At 31.0% G+C, this 21,391-nt stretch overlaps 1 protein-coding gene across 2 annotated transcripts in view; it reads right to left on the reverse strand.

Annotated features, from left to right (window-relative positions):
* Positions 1-21,391, reverse strand: part of LOC129981593 (cubilin-like) — a 134,147-nt gene that overhangs the window by 84,953 nt on the left and 27,803 nt on the right. For both annotated transcript variants that reach the window (XM_056092500.1, XM_056092499.1), the window contains exons 5-6: positions 20,042-20,281; positions 6,976-7,126 (exon numbers count right to left, since the gene is read on the reverse strand). In XM_056092500.1, the coding sequence (XP_055948475.1) occupies positions 6,976-7,126; positions 20,042-20,281 (391 nt within the window). The remainder of the gene's footprint in view (positions 1-6,975; positions 7,127-20,041; positions 20,282-21,391) is intronic.

Consider the following 21,391-nt stretch of genomic DNA (forward strand, 5'->3'; position numbering starts at 1 on the left):
AATCACTTATCAACTAATAAACACAAATTTATAATGAATATAATCACTTAGTAAACATTAATACATAATTAAGAAAGGATTTCGCTTGATAACATTACTCAAATGATATTTAAAATATAACCAAAACTGCTGAATGAAAATTTATAACAAACACTAGAAAAAGTTATATTCCTGTAACCAATCCTATTTCAAACAGTTTTGCACATTATACTCTTAAACTTGCGAATACCAATTATTCAACATATTAAGAAAATGATAATAAAAAAAACATTAAAACAAATATACATAATATCAAGCATAAATTATTATTATTTTATAGTCACTAATCCCATATTGATATATAAAACAGAAAAATGATATTAGTACTAAAAAAATGTTTTTCAGTCTATTTTGGTAATAAACGTGACAGGGCATCAGCATGCGGCATTTTAGAACCAGGGCAATGTTTTAATATTATGTTGAATCTTTGCAAGGCAAATACCCACCTTTGTAGTCGAGATGACTGAGGAGCGCACTTGGTCAGATAAGGAATGATCGGTAAAAATGTGGATCTCGGATCCAAACACAAGGGTTTCAAACTTTTTCAAGCTCCAAACTATAGCAAATGCTTCCCGTTCGATTGTCGACCAAGATTGTTGGCTTTTGTTTAATTTTTGACTTGCATAAGCGATAGGGCACATTTTTCCATCAACAATCTGTGATAAACACGAGCCAATCCCAATTGACGAGGCATCACAATGAATCACAAAGGGTTTACTCATATTCGGAGTGTGTAGAGTAGGAGCGTGTAACAATGCTGATTTTAATTTTTCAAAAGCAACACTATGCATTTCACACCACGGTAATACATCAGGGTTTCTTTTCTTTGTTAGTTCCATTAATGGAAAGGCAATCTCGGCGAAATTCGCAATATAATCATGATAATAGTTGAACAGGCCAAGAGCACTACGTAGTTGTTTCTTGGTTTCAGGTACGGGCAAACGAGAGATCGTTTCTAACTTAGCTGGATCAGCTTGATGCTTTCCTGAGCCAATTATATGCCCCAGGTATGAAATTTCAGATTTCGCGAAAGCACACTTTGAAAGATTAACAGTGAATTGCAGCTCTTCCAATCTATCCAGCACCAAATGAAGATGTTTCAAGTGAGAGGAAATATCATTGGAGAATATAGCAATGTCATCAATATAAGCACGGCAAAATTCTCTGTATGGTGACAATGCTTTGTTCATTTCCCTTTGAAAAGTTGCAGCTGCATTTTTCAGCCCAAAAGGCATTACCTTAAAACGATATTGTGCTCTATGGGTCTTAAAAGATGTATAATCCCGCGAATAGTACCCCTTCAAAAGATCTAACACACTAATCACATTTGCCTGTCCGATGGAATATATTAATTCCGTTGTGTCTTCCATGGGGAAATCGTCGGTTTTAGTCACTGCATTCAAAGCTCGATAATCCACGCACATCCTGATAGATCCATCCTTCTTGTTTACACAGACTATAGGATAAGCAATGTCAGCTGAGCTCTCTTCGATTAGATCTCGTTTTAGGAGCTCTTCGATTTGGGAGTCTATTTGAGGTTTCAACGCTTCAGGAATCCTGTACACGTAAGGTTTTTTCCTTTCTTTATCGTCCTCTAATTTTATCTTGTGATGACCAACCTTTGCAACTTTAACTTGTCCGGTAAATATTGAATGATGATTCTGCAATAAGTTCAGGATTTGGCATTTCACTTCCTCAGAAAGATGTCGCAAATCCACTTGATCAAATATCTCTTTCCAGTAACATACATTTTTATAACTGGGGGATGAATAAACTTCTCCAAAGTCTGCATCATCTTCCAAGATCATGCCTACAGCATTAATTCTTGGATAGTATTTCCGAATTTTATTCGCATGACAATGCCGAATTTTTCCATCGCTAAGTTTTATTTTATATGAATGTGGAGGGCAATGCTCGATAACTTCTCCAGGACCAGTCCAACGGGCATATAATTTGTTAGATGAATCAGGTATTAATAAATAAACTTGGTCACCTGGCTTAAATTCCTTAGAAGCGGTTCGGCGGTTAAAATATTCTGCATATGCCTGCTGTTTACCAGAAGCGATGACAGATGCTTCCTCTGCAGCTCTTTCTAAGTTTATTTTTTGCTCCTGTAAATAATCCACAACTGATTTCTCCATGTTTAACGGAATGGCAATATCACCACACCAGCTCGATTTTAGAGCACTGAGAGGTCCTCGTGCTTCACGTCCATACATCAACTTGAATGGCGAAACACCCGTCGTACAGTTAGGAACTTCCCTGTACGCAAAAAGCATATATGGAATGTATTTATCCCAATTACTCGGATCAGTTCTGATAATGTGATGGAGTGAATTTTTGAACACCCTATTATATCTTTCTATAAGGCCATTCCCAGCTGGATGGTTAGGCGTCGTAAATCTGGGAGCACAACCTAATCTTTTCATAAATTCCTGGGTTAACTTAGAAATAAAGTTCGTTCCATTATCACTTGCAATAACATTGGGTATTCCAGTCCGCATGAATATCTCCAATAAAGCATCACACGTAGCTTTAGCCGTTAACGAACGAAGAGGGATAGCCTCAGGCCATCGAGAATGCTGGTCCATTAGACATAATACATACTTATGCCGACGAGCAGAAGGGGGTTCAATGGGTCCTATTAGGTCTATATTTACTATCTCAAATGGCAATTCCGGACGGAGAACAGGAGTAATAGGAATTTTATCAATCATTTTTTCCGGACTCCTCAACTGGCATTCTTTACAGGATTTACAAAAGTTTTTAATATCATCTGTCATATTTGGCCAATAAAAACTGTATTTAATTCTTTCACTAGTCTTTTTTAATCCCATATGGCATCCGAAAATTGATTCATGTGCTAATTTAAGAACTTGCTGTCTCTTATTTTTGGGCAAAACCAACTGATTCACTTTTTCGCCTAATATTTTATCCCGGTGGAATATTAATTCATCATTCATAAAAAAGTTTCCTTTCCCAAGGGATAAATTTTTTCTTACTGACAGCAAAGTATCACGTTTTCTTTGGTCTTCTTTCAACGCATTAATTTTGTTTTTCTTATCCAAAGAATCGCTTTCATTTCCGCTCGGTTGTTCTTCGCTCTGACTAATTCCACAACAAATCATAAATTCATCAAAGCTCTCTTCAATCGGCGCCTCTAATCCAGACGTGTTTTGGCTGCGGCTGTGGTTTATGCTTTCTCCCAATAAGTTTAATACAGAGGGGAGGATGATGAATTGCTCTTGAATTCTATCCGTGACAGCTGCAACTATCTCAATAGGCCTGGAAAATCCTTCGTTGTTTTTATCTTTTAATGATATTTGAAAACTCGAAAGAGTAGCGTTAATCCTTTCTCCAAATGCACTTTTTAAAATGATTTTTCCTTTTTCTTTTTGTTCATTCGACACATATTTAGAATTTAAAACTGGTATCATAGCATCTGAGTCAACTAGGGTTTTCAGTTCTCTATTGTCCACACAAATATCAACGTATTGTAAAGGGTTGATATTTAAGCTTTTTTCACCATTAATTAATTCCGACTGAATTTCCGCGGTTAAAATGTCTTCCCGTTTCTTTTCTGCCGCAGATTCTCTCAACTGCGATTTTTTATGTCTATTTGGGCAGTCTCTAGCAAAATGCGACAATCCACAAACGTAACAGTCTCTTGTTACTTTTCTTGAATTTGTAGTTTCGTTTTTATGAAAGTTTTTGTTTCTGAATTCTCGTTGATGCGGGGGTACATATTTCCGTTCCGAAAAATGTCTCTCTTCTCTTTCGTCGTAGGTTTGATATTTAGAAAAGTTATTCTCTTGATATAGTTCTTTCTTTTTCCTCCTATTGTTTGATCGCACATTTTCATAATCATCTAATTTGCTTGCAGTTTCGTTTAGATTTGTGAATTGTGACCAAACATCAATAAAATGTTCTTTAATATCCGTAGGTACTTTTCGCTTTATCTGTTCTGTTATGATTAAACCCGACAAACTTTCAAAAGTAGTTATTTCCAATCCTTGAATCCATTGCTCCAAATAATTTTTAAGTTCGTAAGTAAAATCGCACCAGGTAGTCTCCGGTCTTTTAAAATGAGTCATAAACTTTTGCCTGAATTTTTCCGGGCTGAGTTTAAATCGTTTCACTAATAAACTCTTGATGTGGTCATAGTCCTTAACTTTCTCGATTGGCTCTCGAGCGATGAGTTGGGTTATATCCGTTGGCAATAATCCTAATAGATGCGACACGTAATCTTCTCGTTTTATTTGAGCCCACTCGGCTTGTCTCTCTAACAACAGCAAATATAAACTGATATCACTGTTCTTTTCATCGAATTTTTGCATCACGTGCCTGAGTTCTATCTTGGGAGTTGGTAATTCGACATCCACGGGTACACTGGAATATTGCAGCTTCAGTTTCTCAAGTTCGAATTCTCGTTCTTCTTGTGCCTTTTTCTCCTGCAATTCCCCCTCTTCTTTAATTTTTCTTTCTTCAAATTCTCGTTCTTCCTTCAAATTCTCGTTCTTCTTTAATTTTTCTTTCTTCCAATTCTCGTTCTTCTTTAATTTTTCTTTCTTCCAATTCTCGTTCTTCTTGCTTTCGTTTTTGATCTTCTCTCTCTTTTCTATCCTCTATGATAACTATCATTTGTTTCTTCACAAACTCTTCCTCGTAATTTTCACTTCCAATAATTAATTTTTTTAAGTCCACAATTTTCATCTCTAATGAAACAGTTTCACCCAGCTCTTCCGCCAACAACTTCAAATCTTCCTTTTTCGCACTGCCTAGGAAGGCCATATCGATACCGAAAGCACAGCTTTATCGAATGAAGTTCGATTTCAAGTTCGTCAAAAATAGCACTCAGTTCTCAATCTTTTCGACTGCGCCAAATCTCGTGGCTGGTTCGTGAGTGCTTTGAAAAAAATTAGGCAAATAGAAAACTTAACAAATTTATTGCAGATTCGTTCGAGTTACTCTGCTCAGTAACTCCTTCTCCTCCAAGAGCCAACACTCGAATGACATCACTCCTTTTAATTACACTCGCGCTAGTTGCCTAGCGCCATCTATGAACGTTTATTTCCTAACGCTTCAAAATCCAATCACTACACATTAATAAACTAAACATCTAATAAACTGATAATAGACGAGAGGATGATCGTGCATTGAGTGCATTCTCTAAGTCAGTTGTAAAGATAACTTATGAAATTGGTAGAATCTACCAAAACTTTTACTTACTTAGAGTATGTTGGATATTTAAATCGTTTTACAGGTTGAATATTTTGATAAGGACTCCATTTTGAAGCTGTTTTTTTATATGAACTGCCTTTTTCATTTTTATTTAGTAAAAGAATGTGTTAGATTGTCATTTTGAAATTATTTGCAGGAAAAGGGAATTGCGCGGAAAATTAATAATTTCTTATCATAATTTTCTTTAAGAATCGTAACTGGGTTAGCTGACAAGCAGCACGAGCCATTAGTTCATATAATTATTAATAATATTAGATTTATGCACAAAATAAAGTTTTATTTTTATTTTCATAGCATATGAATTTCTTGTCAGTGGCTGAACCTGTACTTAACTTCAGTATTAACTGGAAAGAGAATAAAATCGATCTCAATTTTTAGTTGATTTATTGCGAATTTGAAAATGAAGTCTAGAAAGAGAGTTACGTGTCATAGAGGTCTGCATCAGCTCATTTTACAGAAAACAGCGACGACTTGTCCGCGAATAATTCGAGAAATTCACGAAACAGCAGGGTATCAAAGTAAACATCCGTTGTGAATAGAAATTGAATGATGTAAAGATGTTGAAACTGATTCATATTTTTAAAAATGAGAAAAGATCTATGTTAATTTGAAATGGTCATTCATGGTACGATTACGGATATGTAATAAGAGCGAACTTCTTTGGATAGGTATATACGTACGAATTATTAGAAAATATTGAATGTTGTTTGTTAGGTAGCCCAAAGAGCACGATATCATGAACTAGTATAAACAATTAATTTATATAAATTGGAGCTATTTACATTCAAGTACAATTTATATGCATTTTAAAGAACTAACGACTATTTTATAGATAAGAAAAGCGAACCGTCATTCACTCGACATGTCACTGCATGTCTCAGAAAAGAGATGCAGGTTCACCTGTTGGAAGGACGATTCATTATATTCATTTCAAATAAACAAAACAGCTAACTCTGATATTTCGAATGTTAAAAATGGGAAGGTTATTTTTTTCCATATCTTTTTTCGTAGGTCTCTATAACTTCTGAGAATGTTGCTATAAAATTTTGCATTTTAATTGAAGTTATCAGTTTATAAAGTCTTTTCAGCGAAAAATGCAAAGTATCATTATCTTCATGCCCTCGTCTCAGATGACAAAATAGAAGGTTGAAATATTATTTTTGTTCTTTAATGAAAGAGGTTTAACATTATTCTGATTTCGCTTCATTTGCTCTTTGCAGAAGAAAGAAGTTGAGTTATAATAACGGAATGAAAACGACCTTGAAAGATTCCACTGATTGTAAGATGTCTACATGTTTTAGAATGGCAGTCTGCGGTTAATATAAACATCAAGAAAAAAAAGGCCATCAAGTTTTGCCTTCCCTTTCTCCTAAACTATTATTTTTAAGCTTTCTGGCCAATGATGCAATTTGGTTTCCCTGGAATAATCTGCTTTTAATAATCGACCGTTTTTTTTTTTTGCCCTCGAATGGCTCCTTATATGGACGCATATTCTGGAAATAAATGAATAATGCACAGAATATATTTTTATGTATATATATTTATTAAATATTTATTTAATTATTTTTTCATTTTAGTAAATAATAATTAATTATTATTTATGGGTAATTAATATAATTCTTAATAGCAGTTTTAAGAATAATACTTTTAGTAATGAATAATAATTTAGGTTAGAGACTTAAAACTGAATCTTACTTGATTTCCGTGGAGCATTCATCCTGCGGGCTGGCCAAAGATCTCGGATCGCACTCCTCTTGTTGAACGTGCGCAAAAAAACCTGAACCTGAAACGCTGGAATCCGAATAGAAGGAGAGGATCTTTTCGTTTGTTTGGAATGGGAAAGTTTCTAAAACAGAAAAATAATTAACTTTTCAGGAAATAAAGCAATTTTTTTAAGAAACATATTATAAAGATTTTCGTTTTTTTATTATTACATGTTCCATGTTATCAACAAAGTTAATGCAATCATTTTGCTTTTACTTTCTCTGCAGTAATTTCCTATAATGATATTAAAAAGAATAATGTTGTATAGTAATGCATTTTTTTTAGAACAGCACTGTTTAGTCGATTTAATTTCCAATTGTAAATTATGTTGACTGAAAAGGAAAATAAGAACGTCTTTGTAAGAAAAATATATCCTACATTTCAGTTGCTTAATGTGAAGTTTTTTATCAAAAGTGTTTATTGAAATGTCTTTTTATCATAATTTTCAAATCTTAGTAACCAACTATAGAAAGGGTTCTGTTTTAATTTGTCACAAAAACATTTTTTAAAGCTCCTTGGATTTAAAAAAATTTTTTAAAGTAAATAAATACACTTTTAAAATTTCCCCTTGTAAAATGGGTAGGCTCAGATTTTATAAGAAGCTCTTCAAATATGGTGTTATATAAATTTGAACTTAAAAATAGATTGTTTACTCATACTGTAATCTTTAGGTTTTGGGATTACAGATGTATATTTTAGAAAAATGAAAACAAGTTACATATTTTTTGGGCATATTTAATTACATGTTTATTAAGTCAATTTCATTCTTATTTAAACAAATAATTCTCAAAACATTAAATTTAAATTTCAGAATTAAATTTGACACCGTTGGCGTTTTGATACTTTCCCAGTAAATTTATTAACAACAACAATAACTAATAATAATCGAATAAGATTAATACTAGTATGTTCTGGGAGGGTTATTTTAATACAGGATGTAAGTCGATGCATTCATTTTGTAGTTGTTTATAGGGAAATTCCGTTTCTTTCTAAGAAACAACTTTCTTCGTAAATTACTGAATTATCCGGGAAGGGTTCATCCCAGTTAGTTCATGTAACATTGATTTTTAATAAGTAAAACCTCACTTAAGGGAACTGAGAATATTTGTACCTTCAAATATATTAATTTTTAAATTTTAGTCCAATAAAATAGAGGAGGGGGGGGGCGTTTCAGTGATTACAAAAGTGTGTAATCACTGAAAGTTTTTCACTGTGTGTTTTGTATGGGTTTGAAAAGGCTGAAGTTTATAAATTATTTTTTAACAATGAATCTAACCAGAGCTCGTAATGATAGAAACATATATTTTTTCCTCTCGAAATACATCAATACAAAAAAAAACTTTTGGAATGCATTCTATACGTTATAATCAAATGAAATTTTATACAGTAATTTTTACAAACATTATGCATTCTTTAAACATATTTTTATTTTTTTCTGGGCAATAGTTTTGGAGGCTACTTATCATGCAAAAATAACACACACACACACACACACATATATATATATATAAGTAAAAAAAAATCAAGTTAATAGGAAAATCAAATAAAAAAAGAATCAGGCCTGAAGACTTTTTCAAGGATCAGCTTCAGGCAGGAATTCAAAAAATAGGATTTTTTCTGTGAAGGAATGCAGACTAGACAGCCTAATAATGAATCCTCGTGACCCGAAAATCCACTGAAATTAGGCCCAGGAGATATACCATTTTAACAGAAATGAAAATACAAAACATTAGAAGAAAACATCCCCTAATAAACAACAAAAAAAAATAACAAAAATACCATATAATAACACTCAAATCAGTAATCAAACAAAAAGGAAAGAACATACCAGCAGCAGGCAAAGAAATGTTAAGCTATCGATTGTGATTCCCACTTTTTGATACACCCAAGATCGTATTTAAGGTAAAAAACAATTGTAAGTTCCCAGCGCAATCTATTGGGTGATTATACGAGGTATGGTTTGGGTTTCATCCTTTACCAAAAATAAAAATAGAACTTTCCTTGCATAATAGATCACCCAAAAGATGGCGCTGGGAACCTACAATTGTTTTTTACCTTAAATACGTTAGCACATATGTGTTAAAAAGCGGGAATCACAATTGATAGCTTAAAATTTCTTTGCCTGCTGCTGGTATGTGCTTTCCTTTTTGTTTCATTACTGATTTGAGTGTTATTATATGGTATTTTTGTTATTTTTTTTTTGTTTATTAGGGGATGTTTTCTTCTAATGTTTTGTATTTTCATTTCTGTTAAAATGGTATATCTCCTGGGCCTAATTTCAGGGGATTTTCGGGTCACGAGGAATCATTATTAGACTGTCTTGTCTGCATTCCTTCACAGAAAAAATCCCATTTTTTGAATCCCTGCCTGAGGGTGACCCTTGAAAAAGTCTTCAGTCCGGATTCTTTTTTTATTTGGTTTAATTTGATTTTCCTATTAACTTGATTTTTATTACTTTTGTCTCAATTCATCTCTGTTTTAGAAGTAGCTGCATTTGCGCTCCCTAAATACTATGATGTTTTTCCTGTTCCTTTTTTGGCTTTAGTTTGAATAAGAAATAATTTTTAGTTGCGATTCCGAAACTATTTCGTTTCGTTTTCAGAATATTTCTTATTTTAAATTGGTTACTTATATATATATATATATATATATATATATATAAGATTTTGTAATTACACGCATTCGTTATTTTTTTTTTGTTAGTAGAATATTTAAGTTAAAATAAGTTCACTGCAATTATTATATCTATGCTCCAATATCATGCTGATTTGGAGGGATCTTACTAAGAATTATTTTTCAAGGTGTGCCAATTTGTCGCTATGAATATAAAAATTATCGCATCACAAGGCATATTTGATCAATTACTTTTAAAAACAAATATTTGTCTACTGTTTTATAACTAAAATAAATCGTTTATTCGAATATTTGTCAAATTTTCTACTAGATATTAAATTTTACTTGAGAAAAAAATCCTTTTTATTTACAACTGAAATTGCAGCGGTTTTAGGTGTCGGGAACGTCCCAGTTCTTTTAAATGTTCTCCAATTCATGTCACATAACGAGTGATTCGCATAATGAGCAAAACGAAATTTAAAAAAGTGACTCGCTTAAGGAGCGATGTTTCGAAGAACGAGTGGCGAGGAGACACCGTGACGACACATGCTGAATTGGCTTGTAGCAGTCTGTATTGAGCGCTTGTTTGAACAGAACATTCATACTACAGAAGAAGCTTTGGCCGGATGGTAATGTCGAACGTAATGCCAAGGGATTTCAGTAAAAGCCCTGACAGACGAATTTTGTGTCTGGCCAAGATTTTGGCCAAGGTGTGGATAGCAAGGTTGATGATCTGGTGAAAGAATATAATCAGAAATTCAGTAGAGCCTATGGAACTGCATCTATGCCACAGTGAAAAGTTGCGGAGGAGCTTTTGGCCAAGAGAGGAATGAATAATAGATGTAACAGTGCCACATCTTTCTAGTGAAATAAAGTAGATGCTGACAGAAGAGAAATTATTGCATCTTTCATTGAGAACATTATCCTGATAAGGCAGTAGCTATGTACGTTACAAGTTCATTTAACGATAATGTTGCCTCATTTTAGCCATAATTTAAAACGTAGCCAAAAATATATATCTTTGTCTATCAATTTCGTTACAAAAAAGCACGCATTATCTATTATATAAAAATGAATATTTTTTGTTCGTATTTTATGTGTTGCCGTACTATTCATCCGATGGCGATAAAGTTTGCTAACTTATTGATTTAGAACCTAGAAAATCCATGTTTTTCACATGGCCATCTGTATGTTGGATGCTCATGAATCTGACAGGCATGAAATTTATTTGTTTTTTCTGACGACAAAGAAACAAAAAATATTGTCTACCCTAATGTATACTTGAATAATAAAGTAAAAAAATATATATAAGTATTATTTATACTTCTCCTTTATATGTTATTTAATTTCAATAAATCTATTTATTGTCGACGAGAAAATAACTATCATTCTTTCTATCATTCCTAATTAAACAAGACAGCTATTTCAAATTTTAAATGATATTTCTAAAATTATTTCTTCTGCTGCAGCAAAGCGCCGGTTACCAGCTACCAAATTACACTGTTATAAATTTGTTTGAGAATTTTTTCGGAATAGAGCACATTTCCCTATTATACATGCATTCCTACGAAAAAATGTTTCTTTTAACTAGTGTTTTGCTTTATGAGTAAAATTCGGGAGCTAATTATGCTATCTAAGCGAAGTTCCACTGTTTATCGTTCTGGCTATCATCACATTTTTTCTATACTGTATTGATTTCAAAGCTATCTACTATAACAAAAAAAAAAAAAAAAGAACATGAATAACGAGAAAGGACAGGGTTGTGAAGATTCCACAGAACAATATGCATCATTAAAAGAGTTACGAAAACGTCCCATTATATTGCCAAGGAATTATCTTATTGATACGGACAATAAAATTACTTCGAAGTTCATCATTTGTTAAATTGCCTAACAATTTCCAAATGTCTTTATTGCTACGTTTTTTGGCTCTTTAAGACGCAAGTAAAGCCAAATGTAGCGAAAACTTCCTGGTGTCAAAGACCTTTAATTTCATTAGAGTGACAAGAGATGTTTCCAATTACAAACATGTATTGACAGCAATGGTCTACAAAATTGTGCTTGTCAGACGATTCAGCTTATTTCTGATGTTTTTGTCTGTAATCTGTTTCGTAAATTGAAAGTTGCTTTTTTTTCGGCGAGTTTGTTTAGAAACCGACTTGTTTTCTCATCCTCCGCTTCACGCTTCGGTGCACTTCAGCAACGAAAGCTCTTCTTTCATCTTTAATCGTAAAGAGAATTTAAAATAAATTATTTTTGATGACCTTATTTTTTTTTATTCCTTTAGAATCTGCAGTTAAGCGGATAAGTTTTTATTTATCAGGGGAATTAACTAATTAAGAAAAAAAATCGAAAAATAAACAGCAAAATACTGCAAACTCCTGTATCTGGGGGTACATTAGCCGCACATAATCTGCAAAACGATGAAAAAGAAATACAAATCAATTGGAAAGTGCCTTCGAATTTTTTTTTATTTATAGTAATGGTGTGTACACATGCACTTATGAAATTTGATAAAAGCAGATTTCTGCATTAACAAATAATTGCTTTACTTTTGTCAAAAGAAAAAAAGAAGCATTTGCTTTTATTTGATACAATACCTTTTATTAAAATTTCTGATTGAAGTTTTTTTAAAAAAATATTTTGGGAGTAATAAGTGCGGATAGTTCTTAAAGCTGATAATCAGAAATTTACTGCAGTTTATTATTATTCAATAAAAACTATTTTTAACATGTTCAGAGTGTTTTAAAAGACAAAGAAAAGTTTTATTGCTTTGTTGACTGAATACATTGCGAGGCGATACGATTTTCATATAAATTTAGGGAATAAAAAATTATTCACCTTCCATTAGTAAAAAAAGAAGAATCTGGTCCAGGTAACAGTTTTTGGTAATTCTTAGTTTTGATTTGAAGTTAATCAAAAGAAATTCTAATAATAACTAACACAAGGGTTTTTTTTGTATTTTAGAATAAGTAAAACCTTCAAAGTTTGATTCAGATGTCCGCATAGGGAACTGAAGATCTGAATCATCGGAATATTCTGCATTCGTTTTGACAATTCTTCAGCAATGGTTATTCGTGCAAAAAAAGAACGTCAAGAGTTTTTACATAAAGTAGAATTAGGAAACTTTTTGCCATTGTTCCTCGAAAGATCAATATATCTCTACTATTATTAATTATATGTTCTACAACCAATTGCTTGAAGTATTTTACTTCTACAGTTACATTTGAAAACGTATCGCAAACAGTTTCACTAACAAATAAGGCTTCATGATTATATCCTTTACATTATTTGAGAGAAATTAATTACATCCTTTATATTAATTGGGAGGAATTGATTACATCTTCTGCATTATTTAGGAGGAACTGATTACATACTTTACATTATTTGGGAGGAATTGATTACGTCCTTTACTTTATTGAAAAAGTGTACAACCACGTCTCTTAGTAAAATGAGGGAATATAGAAATTTGTAATTATTTTTTAAAAAATGAAATATTACTCCTTTTATAGAAGTTATTATTTTGCTCGTGGGAGAATTCCTTTTTGTCATACGGTGAGTGAGCTGAACCTTCTAAGTGGCCGTATAAGTTTTTCCCGCTTTTAATGTTCATTTAGAAAATGTATAATTCATGCGTATTTGTATATTTTCTTAAAATTCAAGGAGAAAAATACTTTGAAAATTTTCAGAATTTCGATAAAATGCAAAATATTTATATATCTTGTTTATTTTTTGCACCTTAAAAGCTTACTTTTGAAATTTTAAAGCAAATTGATCAAAATAATTTCATGCTTAAAGGCTTAAACTCCAAATTATTTGTAATGACTCTAACGAGAATGTTAATATGATATAGGAAGCTATTTACTGATACAGAAGTCTGACTGACGAATCTATTCCAATACCTTTGAGGACTTGGATGCAGCTGTGTTTATTATAAAGATATTATTTCTCTCCTTTGTATTTTTCTAATATTATTTTTGTTCTGCTTTTTTTCCCCATCTCAATCAATACTCGTTTTTACCGAGGGCGAAGGAGATCCTCGAGCTCGTGAGGGACGGAATGTATAAGGAAAGATTTTAAACTAAGCCGATATTTATCAATCAAAGAACCAACAAATCAATAAATGTTAACACCTTACGGAACAAAGTAATGTAGATTGGATTCATTAAAACAAAAAGAATTGACTCATTTAGTATTTTCATATATATATATATATATATATATATATATATATATATATATATATATATATATATATATATATATATATATATATATATATATATATATATATATATATTTTTTTTTTTAATCTCAAAACGATTCTGGCATATTTATACTTTCAAATTGCCTAGATTTTCCTAAAATATAAAAATTAATTATTTTTGATCACCCTTCATATAAATGTTATTCTTCAAAGTAAAAATATCAGTGGTTAAAGGAAAAAAAAAACATCGTTTCCGTTTTTAAAGAGATTTGTAAAGGACACTGAAACAAGAATTCTTGAAATAAGGTTCACGAAGGTCTTTCATTCAGTGTGAAAAATTTCTTCTTTTGTGCACTCTTAAAGAACAATGGAGATCCGTTTTATCTTTTTCTGGAAAAAAAAAAGTTACAAATGCTTTTTTAAAACTGTTTTCGTGTAATGTTACTTTCTCGTTTTCAAACCTTTGGACTCGATTGCAGTAGGAATTGGCTGTAATGAACGCAATAACCCTGAAATTGTGCATGCCTTTATTGTGACTGAGAATGCTTTTCTTTTTTAACTTGCCTTACAAACAAATATAGAAACAGCATGGAAGACGAAGAAACAAAGTTGTGATGAAGAATTTCGGATATCAGACTTCATGTTCCGAAGTTAATAAATGAAATGCGACATATTTCATTAATAATTTAGATTTAGATCAATGAATATAATATCCATTTCAAATCTTTATTTTGTAGTTTTTATATATTTTATTAATTTATTTGTTTTTATATTTCTCTTATCTTTCCTTGAAAAATATTAGAGGCGTTTTTTGTTTAGCTTTGCCTTATTAGGTGCTTTCATGTATTTTAATCAGCAACATCTATGGGTGAACATGTGAAATATCTTATCTATATAAACGACAATGGTTTTGGGTTTTACCAATTTACTATTACTTTATTGTTATCATTTTGAAAGTTCTCTATTTAGTATTATTGAGTTATTCAGTATATAAAGACCCCAATCATGGAATGCTCCAATTTGAATTTTCGACATTAATTGCCTTTTTTTTGTTTGATTTGGAGAAATCTACTGCCGAAACCCATCAGACACTTTTAGAAACTTATGACGATGCTGCTCCATCATTATCCCAACTGTCGGTTTTGCTTTCAACTATTTAAGAGTGGGTGATTTCGATGTCAATGTCAATAAAGGTCTGGAGAACTAAAAAAAAATTTTAAGACTATCAGTTCCAAAACTTATTGGACGAAAATGGGTAAAAGCTGTAGAAAATGATGAAAAATAGTTTGATTGATATATACTGTATCCATTTTTCTCAATAAATGTCTTTTTAATGTGAAAAAAAGGATAAAAATAGATGGAAGCAGCTAATATATGAAGAGAGTCGAGCATGCATATATGAACAAAATCTCCTTCCGTTGATCTGTGGGAATGATAATTTGATATAGATGCATAATTGTGCAGAATTCAGATCTTAAAATCCATGCATCTTGCTAGTCGAATTTTGTGTTTTTTAAACTAACGTGCATATATGCGCACAGACAGGTACGCAGATTTCCAGTAGATGGGCTTCGTCGGAAATTTAAAAGAAGTTTACAAAAAACATGAGTCTAATTTATTTCTTCTTGCTAATCGTGTTTCATAGTCAATAAAATGAACAAATATGAACCCCAAAACGGATTTTCCAACTTCAAAAAAAAAAAAAAAATGTGAATGTATCAAAATCTGGCAATTGAAATTTTATGCAATCCATTTGTCCTTTTCTGTACATCGGAGATGAGAAAGTGAAAAAAGGAAAAAATTCAACCAACCAGATTATGCATTTCCCTCATAGAAGTGACCCGAAATGTATTATGATATCAATCTTAAATGATGGAAATGCGACGTAGACTAAGAACAAGTGTAAAAGGTGGAAAAACATGGCTCTCTAGAAAGGGAAATGGATGTGTTTTGTATCCGTAGTTGCTAAACGAACCATATGCTGGGAACTATTTATGTTAAGTTGAGCAATAATCCTTCGAATACTGTCTGTTAAAAAGAAACTGTGAAATCCGTTACTGAAATGAAACTTTTGTTAAAGAACCTTGAAACAGTCTCTGGAGAAATAAAACTAATGAGGCTTTCGATAAATGATGCGCAGTTAAATCAATTTAAAGAAATCGAGAAAACGAAGACGAAAATAAATGACTCGAAGCTGCTCTTCTTGTGAAAACAACTCAGCTCTCAAACTTTTTCACTTCCTAGTTTGCAAATAGACGAACATTCATTTTACGTGGGAGTATGAAAAAAAGGTTTTTTATAGTATTGAAATAGGCACTTTTGATTGCAGTTAGTCACACTTGTTAGGGTAATCGCAAACAAATATCCCCATATCCAGAATGAAAAAAGAAAAAACTTTTACAATCAATGATCCGATGAAAAAGACTTTCAACAATCAAAACTGCTTTTAAAAACTTAACATTGTATTTTTCTTTTAACATTACTAGAATAATAGTTTGCCAAGTAATATAACGTAGTATTTTAACAAGAAAAAATAAATTAGAAATTGTGAAACTTCCTGTCCGGGTTAAAATAATTTATGAAAGACCGATACCGCTTTTTAGCCCTTTGAAAAACAAGAAAAAAGGTTCACGAAAAATTCCAGAAAATACTTTTAAATTATTTTTTTCAAATTTAAATCTTTTTAAAATTTAACTTTTGGAACTCAAACATGTGATAGAGATCAAAGAAACGAGGAGAAATGAAACTGCCAACACCCTCTATCAGCCTGGATATTTTGGATCGAAGGAATGAATAAAAGACGTGTGAAAAGCCAATACATAAAAAAAAAATCTGGCACGGTTCCTAGAATGTCCTTTTATTAAATAACTCATTTAAAGTTTTCATTTAATTTCTACAAAGATTCCTTCTTTGTATAACCAAATATGATAAGAACTCAGTGAAATTTAGATTGTAAAGGCAATTTTGCCCAAACAAATCTTATACGAAGCCAAACCTAAATCATTTTCAGAGATGGTAAATAAATTTTTCTAAATTGCAGACAGTGAAATGTAAAAACAGAGAAAACAGTATTGTTTAATAATATTTTTTTTCTATAAAAGGATAATGAATTTTTGAAAAAAAAATATTTTGATGAAAATAGGCAGTATTGTACTTTAATACGAAGTTTCTTTTCTTTCTTTTTAAGAGATTATTCATTTTCTTGAATTTCTCAACAGCGCAATCATTTTTCTTCGCAATTAAAAAGATGAAATTATTTCAAATGATGTTATTAAAATATGTTTTTTGAAGATCGACACGCAATTTAAGTTCGTTAAAATTAAAGTAATTTAAATCAATATTATTATCTTGAAAATTTGCATATTGTATTAATATCTTGTAAAAAACAAAAAATAAAAAATAAAACACTAACATTTAACAGAAAATATTCTGAAACACTGACATTTCTTGAAGAGAGGTTGATATCTTTTTAAAGCAGCATCGAACCTTTACATTTGACATAATGCATTCTTACTGAATTTAATATTTAGAACTACAGTAGGCGTCACACGAGTTTTGAAATTGAAATCTTTATGCATATATTTTAAATCTAAAATATTTACATTCAGTTGATATCTATTTCATACACATGTATTATCTTAAATCGTCATGGTTACATGATTTATGGCATACAGAAAGAAAAACTCTTCTTAACTTTTCAATTGTCAGAAAGAATTTCATGCTCAAATATCTTTCAAATAACAATTTAATAACTGTTTCAAAGTAAAATTTTTATTTTACTACGTCTTAAAAAGATAAGCGTGTATAACGACACGAAAAGATATTTATGGTGATATAAGGCTTTTTTTAAACTTTCATAAGCCATAACTCAGAAAGGGTATACTTGTAACCTCCAATAACCTTACATGTAAGTACATCATTCGGAATTAACTATAACACAACAAGACTATGAAAATAAAATGTGACATATTCTGATATAATGATAAGTAATTCACTTAAAAAACAGATATTAATGGAAAAAAAAGGGTCTCATGACTTTTATTTAATTATGGAATAGAAGCAACATACTGTACGAATCACATTATGAACTTTTTAAGTGAATGAATGATTATGAACCTTTTCAGATGCATTGAATATAATATAAACAAATTTAGTAATTAAGAAATAAAATAAGAGTAAATTATTTTAATGTTGGCATAAATAAATTTTATACTAGTATAGTATATTTACAAATTATAACTTAAGAGTGTATTTTTTTACCTTTCAACAAAATAATTGAACATTTACCGAATTTGGGTATTAAACAGTTAACTGCTTTTGAGAATATACTAGTCGTGGTAAAAGTACAACATTTTGCGATATGACGTCAGGAGTAATAAGTAGTGAAAATTTGCACTTTGAATTATAATTTTAGTAAAAAATCAAACACATTCGTAAATTTCAAGATGTTTAAAATATTTTAATTCCAAGTCAAAATCAAAGGAACAAATAAAAGATTCTTAGTAATTATTAAGAAAAAATCCCTTATGAATTGTTAATATGAATTGTTTCATTATGTGTTGTACCATGCTTTTCTCAATACCATTCTATAACAGCAAATTAAAATAATAAATAAATTTTTATACTTCTTTTCAATTATATGCAAAAAATGTATGTTAGTTTTAGTAAATAATAAATGTGTTTATTAAAATAAAAAAATAAAAGTCATTTCCTTACAATATAATTAAATATTACACATACTCTGTGTTTGAGGAGTATACACGTCATCGCTAAATTTTTGCGATGCAATTTAGATATTCATTTTTCGAAGAGGTCGAAAACAATTAACTGTTTAATGCAAGTGTTTCTAGCAATCGTCGCTTTTACTAAACAATTCTGATGCTCAAAAATATATGCTAAAATTGGAATTCTGAATTATTTTTTCAAAAATAATTTTAAGAGGAGAAAATATTTTGTCATGGGGGAGAAATTCTCTAAAATTGGCATACATATTAAAAAAAAATCATCGTCTCTTTCAATTTTATAAGTGAAAAATTCATCAAACATAAATTCTTTCAATCATTTAAAAATTTCAATTGTGTGATTTTTTATTGACGTTACTTTTTTTTGATGTCATAATAAAATAGAGCAAACTTTCCTAACTTCTGGTACTTGCCTGCTTGGAGGGGGGGGGTGCAACGATCCAATTGAGAGAAGGCAGAAATATTATAAATGATGGCGGAAAATATGAAAATATGAAATATATAAATATGAAAAAATAATAGAATAAAGAATTTCGTTTCCCCTAATTAGTCGGGAAAATGAAATTTATCCAAAACTCTATCGGGAAGAATGAAAGAAAATGATCAAGAATTATATTTTAAAGTTTTAAAATATTTAATGCTTTTGATGATCTCAGAAATAGTAGAAAGAACATACAATCAAAAAGAATATGCTATTTTATTAATACACATACATATATCAATAAAAGAATCTCGTAGTAGATATATGATATAACACGAGATCATTATAAATGCATAAAATGGTTTCATTTGAAATGGATTTTATAAAGCTTAACTTTCTGAAACAAGCTCAATTATTGTAATGAATTTGTTTTTCATAATTGATAACTACGATGGCTAAATATTAGATTTAATGCTAGGTTAATTCAGTTCAATGCTTCTTTCATTTGTTCGAACTTAGACTTATAAAAAGTGGAAATCAAATCAAAATGAAGTCTTCCGATGTTATAAAATTATTTCGAGTCGTTTGACTTTTATGCCAACCTAAGCCTTTAATATTATTAATAAGAACTTAGTTGAAAGTTAAGAATGTCAGAAAAGTGGAAGGGGTTTGAATTGAATAATTTGAATACTTCCTAAGGTTTGATATTACGAAGTATTCAAAAATAAAAAGACTAATTGAAGAATTCAGAAGGAAAAAAATACAGCATTATCTGTTAGAAATAATTGCTATAAATTAAAAAAATATCGTTATTTGGATCAAATAAAACTACTGTCTTGCAAATCATATTTTCATGATTAAATGAACGTTCTATCAAAATTTGACTTGATAAATTCTAATCAAGGTTTATTTGCTAAAACTCATTTACTGCTGTCAGGTAATTTTCTATCTCTGATCTTGAAACTTTTCAAACAGTTACAAGGAACAATTTCGACATGAAGTGGAGGAAACTTACGTGTCGTAGCATCTTCCAAAGATCCACAAAATTTTCTGTCGTCCACACTGAAATAATCATTTTTGCAGTTCACACTCTCTTCCAGATGGAACGTGGCGAAGGTCACTTTAATGGCACACACCCGCTTGCTGTGCCGGAGCACTCTGTATGTGCAGTTGGCATCGTGGCTGTAGTTGCCCGGATAATCGGGGCTCCGGATGAAAAATTCTTTTTGGTCATAGGTACGACTGCAGGAGAACCCTAGGAAATGAAACAAATAGAAATGCAATCTTTACATAACTGAAACACAAAGGTAATTCATTTGTTCTAGTATTTCATTTATAATATGCTTGGCTCATTTTATTGAAATATAATATACAAGAATTTGGTATTTAATTGTAGCAAGCGTATCATTTCAGTTCATATAATACTAATATTTATTTGAAACTCTATAGTCCTGGTCTACCAGCAATGTAAACAATTTTTTTCCAGAAATGGGATGACGCACAGCATTTAAAACAATACCAGTTTTTACTTTCTAGAGCACAAAGTATAGAGAAAGCACTGTTATAATCCTCCTCATTATCAAAATAATAATAATAATAATAATAAATAAATAAAATCGAACTCGATATTTTGACGAATCTTAGCGTTTTAGATCTCCCTGTGCTCGAAAAACAGATTTTTGGTATTATGCTTGTCTATCTATATAGGATAAAGATAACTCAAAAACGTTTTGAGCTAGACTGATGAAATTTTGCATACGTGTTTTACACCGAATTTGTAGATCCCCTTCAAATTTTGAGTACAGGAAATCTTTCAGAAGACTTCAATACGTTCAGAGGAAGTTTGTTTGTCCGGCTGTTTGAATATAAGTCAACACGATAAGTTCAAAATGGAAAGATATAGATGGATAAAATGAGATACACCAATAGTGCAGACATACATTTATCACTTTGTGAGCCAAATCCTACAAGGGGGTTGACTACCTGTCAATCTGTATTTTTAGAAATGTGTGAACGCGATCATTCAAAAGCACAATGATTTAAAGATATCAAATTGGATCGGAGAACGAATGATTACATTTGCAATTTTGTGTCAAATGTTTATTCAATCTGTTAAACCCGTTAAAACAAAATTTTGATTTTCGGTTGCTATTAACCTCATTCCATGGATTTATCGCCAGAAAATACTCGCGAAGAACGAAGCGATAAATTTAGTAAAAATGCTAAATTTACGCCAAAGGTTAATATTTCATAACTATTGTATGCCAATGCCTTGCAAGGCCTTCTCTGAGATAAAATATTTATTAGAGAATACTCGAAAAAGTTTTGGGAAGATTTTCCCTGCTGGTTTGATATTTCGAAAGGA

This window comes from Argiope bruennichi, chromosome 8, assembly GCF_947563725.1.
Source record: "Argiope bruennichi chromosome 8, qqArgBrue1.1, whole genome shotgun sequence".
Classification (NCBI taxonomy): domain Eukaryota; kingdom Metazoa; phylum Arthropoda; class Arachnida; order Araneae; family Araneidae; genus Argiope; species Argiope bruennichi.